This window comes from Emydura macquarii, unplaced genomic scaffold (assembly GCF_026122565.2).
Source record: "Emydura macquarii macquarii isolate MOO-44397 ecotype Brisbane River unplaced genomic scaffold, CSIRO-AGI_Emac_v2 contig_1882, whole genome shotgun sequence".
Lineage (NCBI taxonomy): Eukaryota > Metazoa > Chordata > Testudines > Chelidae > Emydura > Emydura macquarii.
This window is the reverse complement of record NW_027132019.1, coordinates 179,490-190,029: the sequence shown is the minus strand read 5'-3', so window position 1 is coordinate 190,029 and position 10,540 is coordinate 179,490. Positions and strand designations below refer to the sequence as shown.

Here is a 10,540-nt window from a genome sequence, read left to right as displayed (position 1 = left end):
AAACTTGGCCTTCTGGCTTTGCTCGGCTTTAATGATACAAAGAGTGTTACGTTTCCTGACGACAGAGAACAGGTACAATGAGCACAGAAGGAACATCAGCCAGACATGGACTGCTTTGAGACCTGGGACTCCAATCAAGGTGAGGTGAAAGTGGAAGCACTGAAGCTGCTGTTGTTGGAAGCTGACATGGGTGGGGTGTGATGCTATTGTCCAGCTGCCTTTACAGAATCATGGAATGAAAACTATTGTATTTATCGGCATCAGATTGAGTGTTATCAGAATCAGTTCCTCAGTGTGTTTATAGTCTGGAAATATTTCCCAATATTGCATCCGTACTGGCAGCTGTAGACCCTCATATTGAAACAACAGACAGCCAAATGTCAGGGGTGCTGCTATTTGGATGCCTGACAGACCGGATTTTAGGGTCTCCCCCGTCCCCGTCCTCAGATTATCTGAGCACCTTAAACACATCCATCTTACTGCCACCTCTGTGAGGTAGTACAGGGCTATAATCTGCTTCTGCATAGGCTCAGAGACACTCAGTCACACAGAGCTACCCCAGTGCTCCTTGAGACCATTGCCCCTGGTTCTGACATATGATACCATTGAGAACAGCCTAGCTACATTCTCCCTGGAACCTCCTTTAAGGCAGTTAAAAGATGCTATCAAATCCTCCCCCCCCCCGCATTCTTCTCTTCTACAGACTAAACAAGCCCAGTTTCCACAGCCTCTCCTCATAAGTGATGTGCTCCAGCCCCCTCATCATTTTTATTGCCTTCCACTAGACTCTCTCCAATTTGTCCACATCCTTTCTGATGACCGATTTGGGGAGACTCAGGACAGAAAGGGTTTTTGGGGCCTAGTGGGTGGCAGAGTTGGCGACCTTGTGATGGCAGAGAGGGGCAAAAGAGTCAAAGATGGAGGAGCGTGAGGAATGGTGAGAATCAGCAACCATGCTGATGGCAAATAGGTCTGAGAGCATATTAGACACCATCAGTGCTGGTGGTCGGGAAGTCATGGAAAGGCTGACTGACAGTGTATGTGAGTGTGGGGAATGACATGTGACGACACTGAAAGAGATCAGGTGATGGTCGGAGAGGACACTGCTTGGTGATGGTGTGATAAGACATTAGTTTTGAGGGACTTCTCAGACTGTGAAATTTCACAAGGCTGAGCTCAGCCAAATAGGGGCAAAGCACCCTTGATTAACGAGGACACAACCTTTCCCCATCCTGTCATGCAGGTTTAAAGTCAGTGGCCCCGGCAATCACATTCTGCAGGTGTATTTTCCCACTTTGTCACGAAGCTCTTTGGTTTTGACCCCATAAATGATAGGGTTGAGCATGCAGGGCACAAGCAGATAGAGGTTGGCCAAGAGAATGTGAACGTGAGCAGGGATGCCCTGACCGAACCTGTGTGTCAGGGTAGTGAAGAGGAAGGGAGTACAAGAAATCAGCATCACACAGATGTGGGGTGTGCAGGTGTTGAGGGCTTTTCGGTTGGCTTTTCTGGAGGAGATCCTGAGGACGGCCCTGATGATCAGCCCGTAGGACAGGCCAATGAGTATCAGGTCTGACCCGATGACCCCTAATGATATCACCAGACTGTACATCCGGTTGACCGTGGTGTCCCCACATGAGATCTTCACCACAGCGATGTGCTCGCAGAACGTGTGTGGGATAATGCGGTTGGCGCAGAATGGCAGCCTCCACAGTAGCAAGGTCATGGGCAGAACCAAGAGCACAGCTATAAACAAACCCACTAGCCCTAGCTTAGCGGTTCGTGTGTTGGTAAGAATGGTGGTATATCTCAGAGGGTTACATATGGCGACGTAGCGATCGAAGGCCATTATGACGAGGACGGCTGATTGAGTAACACTAAGCACATAAAGGAAGAAAATCTGGGTGAGGCAGCCATCCACAGTGATGACTTTGGAATGGAACCAAAATATGCTCAGTGCCTTCGGTGCGATGCAGCTAGACTGGCCGATGTCTGTGAGCGCCAGCATGCAGAGCAGCAGGTACATGGGCTTGTGCAGGGTCTGTTCTTTGCCAATAACAAACAGAACCATGAAATTCCCCAATAGGCTTATAATGTAGAACACAGAGAAAGGGATGGAAAGAACGAGGGGGGATTTGAAAACAGCCTTCAACTACCCGAAAGCGGGTTCCAGGGAGGATGGAACTAGGCTGTTCTCAGTGGTGGCAGATGACAGAACTAGAAGCATTGGTCTCAAGTTCCAGTGGGGGAGGTCTAGGTTGGATATTAGGAAAAACGTTTTCCCTAGGAGGGTGGTAAAGCACTGGAATGTGTTACCTAGGGAAGTGGTGGAATCTTTACCCTTAGAGATTTTTAAGGCCCGACTTGACAAAGCCCTGTCTGGGATGATATAATTGAGGTTGGTCCTGCTTTGAGCTGGGAGTTGGACTAGATACCTCCTGAGGTGCATTCCAACCCTAATTTTCTATGATTCTATGAGATGCAGATGGCACCAAACTATTTAGGCCATAGTCCAGTCAAGAGCTGTCCTCAGAGGGAGCTAACCAAGCGTAGTGAAAAGAGATGATGTTCAAAGTCAATAAGTGCAACCATTGGAGAAAAAATCTTTATTCTGCCCTGTTAAAGGACAAGAGTAAGCAGAGACAGAGGGAAGCAACCCAGTTGCTAACCCTTCTCATGCGTGAATACTGATATAGTTTGCAGATCCCACAAAAAAACGGGAGATCGTAAATAATAAAGAGGACGGGTCATTGATTCAGAGCAATCTGGACTGGTTGGTAAACTGAGTTGAAGCAAACAATATTTTTTCTAATATGCTCTGTAGATGTCTATGTCTATGAACAAAGAAGGAAGATGATACTTACACGATGGGGGACTGTACCGAAGGAAACAGTGACTCTGAACAAGATTTTGGGAGTGTGAAGGAATAATTAGCTAAACATGAGTTCCCAATGTGAGCCTGTGGCCAAAAGAGCTAATGTGATCCTGGACGATAAACAGGGGAATCTCACATTGAGGTAGAGAAGTTATTTTACCTCTTTCTTTGGCACTGTGCAACTGCTGCTGGAATAATGTGTCCAGATCTGGTGTCCACAATTAATGATGGATGTTGATTCACTGAAGAGGGGTCAGAGAAGAGCCAGAAGAATGTTTAAAGATTGTAAATCCTGCCTTACAGTGATTGACTCAATGGCTCAATCCAGTTAATTTAACAGAGATGGTTAAGGGGTGACTTGATGACTGTCTACATGTACCAACACAGAAAACAAATGATGAATAATGGGCTTTTCAGGCTAGTCTAGAAAGGTCTAACACCATCCAATGGCTGGAAGTTGAAGTTAGACAAATTCTGACTATAAATAAGGTGTGCACTTTTTAAATGGAGACAGTAATTAACCATTGGAGTAATTTACCAAGGGTCATGGCAGAGTCTCCATCACTGAGAATTTCTAAACCATGGTTGGATGTTTCTCTATAACCTCTGCTCTAGGAATTCCCTTGGGCAGGTTTCTGGTCTGTGCTATACCGGAGGTCAGACTAGATGATCACAGTGGTCCTTTCTAGCCTGGGAAATTGTGAACACGTCCCTGCAGCGCATACAGGAGTCAGCTGGAGGCATTTTGCCTGCAAGTTGTTGCCTGAGTTTACTGAAGGCATTTTGAAAAAAAGATTTTTTAACTTCTGACAATTTAGCCCCAGGGGGGAAAATGTCTCAGTCTTTGGAGCCTGGAAATCGATATTTTGGTTGGTTTTTCACACGCTTTAGGCATCCTGTGAGATATGGCATGGATGAACATTTCGGATGAGAAAAATACTGACGTGACACCATAAAATCTCCAACCTGAGGAATGTATGTACAACTGTCCCCATTATTGGCTAACAAATGATCCCAGAGAGTCCCGGATATAGCTTCTGTGTCCCAGTGGCTCACTGTGTCAGCCAGCAGCCAGAGGCTCCTGCACGTGGCAGCTGTATTTAGCTAGGCATTGACATGACCCAGAATTCCCAGCTCTCATTATATACTGTGCACACTTCTCAGCTAGCTCATTCTTGCTATGTAGCAGACCCCGAAGCCCCACGCGGTGTGTGTGTGCGAGCAACAAGGGCAGCAGCACAACATAGTTGTCTTGGCATCTGCTACTCGGGGTGTGACATTCTCACTGGAGAGAAACTGTCACTGATCCCCCCTAGACAAGGGACAGAGGGAACGGGGGTACCTTACCTCTGCACAGGAAGAGCTGTGGGGAGCTTAGGGCAGCTCGGAGGCTGTGGGGAACACGGGTGACTGGGAAGACTGGAGAAGACACTGGAGCCCAGTGTAGTGTTTGAATCAGGGCAGCCTGGGAGTGGGAAGGAGATTATTGACGGGGTCAGATCCGATGGGAGACGGAACCAGGTGCAGAGCAAAGATCAATGAGGAAACCCCTGAAGTTGTGTAATTAACACTGAACAACCATAAAAAAAATGGAAAAAAAATGAGGAAAGGTTGTGACATCCAGGCTGCAATTCTCTGGCTTGCCAGGAGAAAGAGGCCCTGAGAGCTGCCCAGACACACTCGGGGCCATGAAAGCTCCCAGCACTGGCCCGGCACCATCAATCAGAAAGAAAAATTGAATTTCCTGCCTATCCATGTATCTCCCACTGCCTGCCTGCAAATCCCCCAGCGCTCCCTTCCTGTCCATGAACACCCCCCTCCGTAAAGCCACAACCCCCAGTTTGATGTTTCTCAATAAGCTCTGCCTGTCTGTGTACACCCCCCTGCTCACAGCCACAACCCCCAGCCCTGCCACATAGTGATCCCACTCACCCAGGACCAACACCAGGTGCCAGACACACCACACAGTGACAGCTCGTACAAATATCTACACAGCCTGGGTTAAACTCTGGGTCTGGCTGCTGTGGGGAAAGGGAGGATGGAGGAGGAGCAGCCTGCACAGCCTGTCTGGGGGTGAAGAGAACCCCAGCAGCTGCTCAGTATGTGCAGGGAAGGAGAGAGGGAAATCAGGAAGGCCAAAGCACAATTGGAGTTGCAGCTAGCAAGGGACGTGAAGGGGAACAAGAAGGGTTTCTACAGGCATGTTGCCAACAAGAGGAAGATTAGGGAAAGTGTGGGCCCCTTAGAGAATGAGGGAGGCGATCTAGAGACAGAGGATGTGGAGAAAGCTGAGGTACTCAATGCCTTTTTTGCCTCTGTCTTCACAGACAAGATCAGCTCCCAGACGGCTGTACTGGGTTGCACAGAATGGGAAGGAGGCAAACATCCCACAGTGCTGAAGGAACGGGTTCAAGACTATTTAGAAGGATTGGACATTCACAAGTCCATGGGGCCGGATGCAATGCACCCAAGGTTGCTGAGGGAGTTGGCTGAGGTGATTTCAGAGCCATTGGCTATTATCTTTGAAAGCTCATGTCAACAGGGGACTGGAAAAAAGCAAATATAGTGCCCATCTTCAAAGAAGGGAGGAAAGAGGATCCGGGGAACTACAGACCGGTCAGCCTCACTTCAATCCCTGGAAAAATCATGGAGCAGGTCCTTAAGGAATCCATTTTAAGGCACTTGGAAGAGAGGAAGGTGATCAGGAACAGTCAACACGGATTTACCAAGGCAAAGTCATGCCTGACCAACCTGATTGCTTTCTATGATGAAGTGACTGGCTCTGTGGATGTAGGGAAGGCAGTGGATGTGCTATACCTTGACTTTAGCAAAGCTTCAGATACTGTCTCTCACAGTATTCTTATCAGCAAGTTAAAGAAGTATGGGTTGGATGAATGGACTATAAAATGGATTGAGAACTGTCTAGAGCATAGGGCTCAACGAGTAGTGATCAATGGCTCCATGTCTAGCTGGCAACCGGTCACAAGCGGAGTTCCCCAGGCGTCGGTCTTGGGTTCGGTTTTGTTCAACATCTTTATTAATGATCTGAAGGATGGGGTAGATTGCACCCTGGGCAAATTTGCGGATGATACTAAGCTAGGGGGAGTGGTAGATACCCTGGAAGGTAGGGATAGGATACAGAGTGACCTAAACAAACTGGAGGACTGGGCCAAAAGAAATCTAATGAGGTTCAACAAAGATAAGTGCAGAGTCCTCCCCTTAGGGAGGAAGAATCCTATGCACAGTTATAGACTGGGGACTGATGAGCTGGGTAGCAGCTCTGCAGAAAATGACCTGGGGGTAACAGTGGATAAAAAGCTGGATATGAGTCAGCAGTGTGCCCTGGTTGTCAAGAAGGCTAATAGCATATTGGGCTCCATTAGGAGGGGCATTGCCAGCAGGTCACGGGAAGTGATTATTCCCCTCTATTCGGCATTGGTGAGGCCGCATTTAGAATATTGTGTCCAGTTTTGGGCCCCCCACTATAAAAAGGATGTGGACAAGTTGGAGAGAGTCCAGCGGAGGGCAACCAAAATGATTAGGGGTCTGGAGCACAGGACTTATGAGGAGAGGCTGAGCAAACTGGGCTTGTTTAGTCTGCAAAAGAGAAGAATGAGGGGGGATTTGATAGCGGCCTTTAACTACGTGAAAGAGGGTCCAGGGAGGATGGGGCCAGGCTGTTCTCAGTGGTGGCAGATGACAGAACAAGGAGCAACGGTCTCAAGTTGCAGGGCGGGAGGTCTAGGTTGGACATTAGGAAAAAGTTTTTTACTAGGCAGGTGGTGAAGCACTGGAATAGGTTACCTAGGGAGGTGTTGGAATCTCCATCCTTAGAGGTTTTTAAGCTGAGGCTTGACAAAGCCCTGGCTGGGATGATATAGCTGAGGTTAGTCCTGCTTTGAGCAGGGGGTTGGACTAGATACCTCCTGAGGTCCCTTCCAACTCTAATATTCTATGATTCTATGACCCGAAGGGAGAGGACAGAGTGTGACCCAGGAGCTGTGCAAACAAATCAGATGTAGATTCCTTGTTCTATTGTAGAAGTGAGATAGAGAGAGAGAGAATTTTTTCCTTTCCTGTTATGATAATGGTACAGCGCTGTTTAGTGGGGCATAGGTGGACTCCATTCTGTTAGTTTATTGAAGTGAGCTCTTTCCTGAAACATATACTATTGAACCTGAAAATATCTTGATGAATTTTCTTAGTGTGAGTGAGGAATATATGTTCAGGGCATAAAAAGACACCAACCTAAACTGCTCTGACAACAGAAAGGGGAGTAAAGACACCAACTGCCATCCTGCCCCTGAAGGCCGAAGCATACCTATCAACAACCCTAAAATGCAAATGAATGACCCTGACGTACTGAAGGATCCACCCTTGGAACAAAGAAAGTCAAGAAATAAGAATCTTGTCATGCTTGCAATTAGCTGGTAATTAACAACTATACTGAACCCAGAGGCAGCATGACGCATCAAGGCCCATAGACTGACATGAGAGCCAGCAAGTATCAAAGATGGGTAAAAACATGGAAACTTTGTGTCTTATTCTGCAATTGTCACCTGGAGCATTGGATTCGCAACTGACAGAGGCTTGGCTCCCTCCAATTGCCCTGCCTAGTTGGCCACTAGGCCGGCTAGAGCAACGCATAAAAGGACTGGTCATTATATCACAGCAGTTTGCAGAACTTTATGAATGTGTGTGTGAATGTGATGGCTTTTTGATATTCTTACATGCACAATAAACGTGGCATAGTGCCTTGTGCCCCTGAATAATATCCTGCTAGTCTTTTCTTTTACAAATATAAAAAGAGGACATGAAGGAGCCAGCGCAAGTAACTCTTCCTCAAAACGACACAGTTGGAGTCACTGGAGGCTCATGGCCAGTGAAAATCAGGCCTTTTATTTAAGTCCCTAAATATGGGTTTAGGGTAAAATCTTGGCCCTGACGGGAGTTTTGCCATGGATCTGAATGGGACCAAGATTTCACCCGCAGTGTGTGTTGCACGGTTGTTTGAAAAGAGAGAAATTGAGCTGGGTGGAGTGATAAGGAGCGTTTATTTGGTTGCAGCATCTAATTCACTCGTTCCCCTTTGTCACCCTCATCCAACACAGTGAGCTCCGAGTTCACAACTTCACAACTTTTTATTTACAATAATATGTAAACACACACACTTCTACAATGCCCCATAAAATCCCTGTTTGGTGGTATAAAAGATTATAAAATGAATTTTAATGGCTAGGGGAGGCGTATAATTATACCCGCCCCTGTTTGTTATTTCCCACAAAACTTGCGCAGCAGACACATTTATCTTAACAGCAGGAATGACCATGAAGTCCCTTAATAACTAGCTACAAGAGAAGAACTAGGGGGAGAGATCCCAAGCCTTCACTAACAGGCATGCTGCCCGGGAAAGAAGAGAGAACAGCCTCTGACCACATTCTTTGTCTAGGTGGTTAGGGGAGGAATGGTCCAGGGAAGGGAGAGGGGGGAACATAGCCTGCCCGTTACCATGGTCCCTATTGGGCAGGTTTCTCCTGTTCTGGACACAGCTAGAAAGTTGCTCTGATTTGCTCCCTACTCCCCAACCTCAAGGCTAAAGAAGTGCTGTGGTTTGCACATGATTCTTGCTTGTGTAGTACATGGCCTTTTCAGCCCAAGTTAGGGGTCCCACGGAGGACAATTCATGTCCAAAGCCTGGGCCCAACTCCCAGCCCCTCAGGAATGTGGCCCAGTGCTGACATCCTTTGTCCCTGTGCCCACAGTGTGGATTTTTACTCTCCCTGCTGTGAAGATCCTGGCTTCAGGTCCTGCAGCAGCGAGAGCTATTCTATTAGGGTGCTGAAAGAGTCTGAAGGAAGATCCCCAATTTATGTGGCGCTCTGAGACCGGGCATGATAGATGGGGATTTGAAAACACAGGGGCCCTGATTTTGCTTAAATCAGTGATGCCAGTGTCAATCTGGAGTGAGCCGCTGAAGGCAGAATGTGAGATCAGTATCTGGCCAGTCTGTAAAGCACTGTGTGACCCATTCATGTTCTGAAAACTCGGGTATCACAGATACTGACTGCAGAGGCTCTGGCTACATGTCTTAACCTGGCAGTAAGTTGCTGAACTGGAAAACTTGAGAGAACAAGAGAAAAAAACCACAGACCAAAAAAAAGCAAGATACTAAGTCAGTTAGAAGGACACAGTGAGAGACAAGCAAATGATCTTAAAAACACATATTTGTCTAAACGACTTACAATAAATCCTTAGTGTTGTCAGAAACATGAAGGGATTTAAAACTGTAACTAAATAGTTCAAGTCTCCATGCTGGAGAATTCCTGCCCAGATCGTTTTTCATTTGAACTGTTCCCAAGCCCTCAGCACTAAGTTTATTGGAAAAACAGGCAACTCACCCAAATCCCATGGAACAGAGAGAGTAAAGCTCCTTACTGCGATCTGAAAATCCGTGTATGAATCTCACGACTGACACTCGTAGTGCTGGACAGGGACCTTTATGAAGCCCCTTTGCAGTCCCTGTAGGTCGACCAGGAGTCTGTGAGAATTCCCTGTGCTGTGTGAGCAGTGGGAAGAGCCCAGAATAGACCCTGGAGAATTTTAGTGTAAGAACCTCTCCTGGGAGTGAAGAAATGATTCACCGATAAGAGAGGCTCAGATTGTCAGGGCAAATTGAGACTTGCAGACTTGCTAGCGTTGTCCTGCACTGATAAAACCCGAGAGAAAAGAAGAGTCGAGGGTTAGACGTGTTCATTTCTCTATCAGCATTTCTGTGCTGCTGCTCATTGTCATAGAACCTCAGCATCTGCTGCTACTCCCAGCTAATGAGCCCTGTGATGAATCACTGAAACCATGATGTGCACGTGGATAGGTTCTTGTGCATCCTAGTTTCAAACGTAGGATTTCCACAAAGGGTGCAATATCCTGCTGTGGAGAAGTGCAGCTTCCTGAGCCCACATCAGAGATTAGCACGTTCCCTAAAGCCTGTGAACTGGTGGTCTTTGTTTCTTTAATAACAGTCCCTCCCATCCGATAGACTCTCTGACATAGCCTCTCTGGCAATACAGATTGCCCCAGCTCAGTCATAAACCCCTCATGGTGCAATATCCTGCCATGGGGAAGTGCAGCTTCCTGAGCCCCCTTCAGAGATCAGCACGTGCCCTGAAGCCTGTAAATTGTGGACTGATGGCCTTTGTCTCTTTAGCCGAGCTACAGTAACTGCACAGCTGCACAACTGTCATTGGGGTAGGGAGGGTGGAGGGAGATGTTCAGAGGCGAGTTAGGTGCCCATTGTCCATCCACATTCAAATGGACTTCTTTGTTAAGTCAAGATGGTTACCTGCCATATTTGCTATTCTCTGCACATCGGCATTGTTAGTTCCAGCGCCCTCAGTATGATTTCTGTAAAATACAGCCAGCTCTCTTGGACTCCTTTCCCCCTCATATGAGCCTCCCAGGGGATCCTGCCCATCAGCTCCCTGAGGGAGTCAAAGTCTGCTTTTCTGAACTCCAGAGTCTGTATCCTGCTGTTCTCCTTTCTTCCTTTAGTCAGGATCCTGAACTCGACCATCTCAGGATCACTGCTGCCCAGGATACCATCCACTTCTACTTCCCCTACCAATTCTTCTCGATTAGTCAGGCATGATTTACCTTTACATAAACCAT

At 47.3% G+C, this 10,540-nt stretch overlaps 1 protein-coding gene across 1 annotated transcript; it reads right to left on the bottom strand.

Annotated features, from left to right (window-relative positions):
- Positions 1-1,267: 1,267 nt before the first annotated feature.
- On the bottom strand, positions 1,268-10,540 carry LOC137159758 (olfactory receptor 52P1-like). The gene is made up of 2 exons (XM_067558237.1): positions 10,526-10,540; positions 1,268-2,152 (listed from the first exon to the last, which is right to left on the bottom strand). Exons 1-2 carry the CDS (start codon positions 10,538-10,540, stop codon positions 1,268-1,270), a joined length of 900 nt encoding a protein of 299 aa, XP_067414338.1.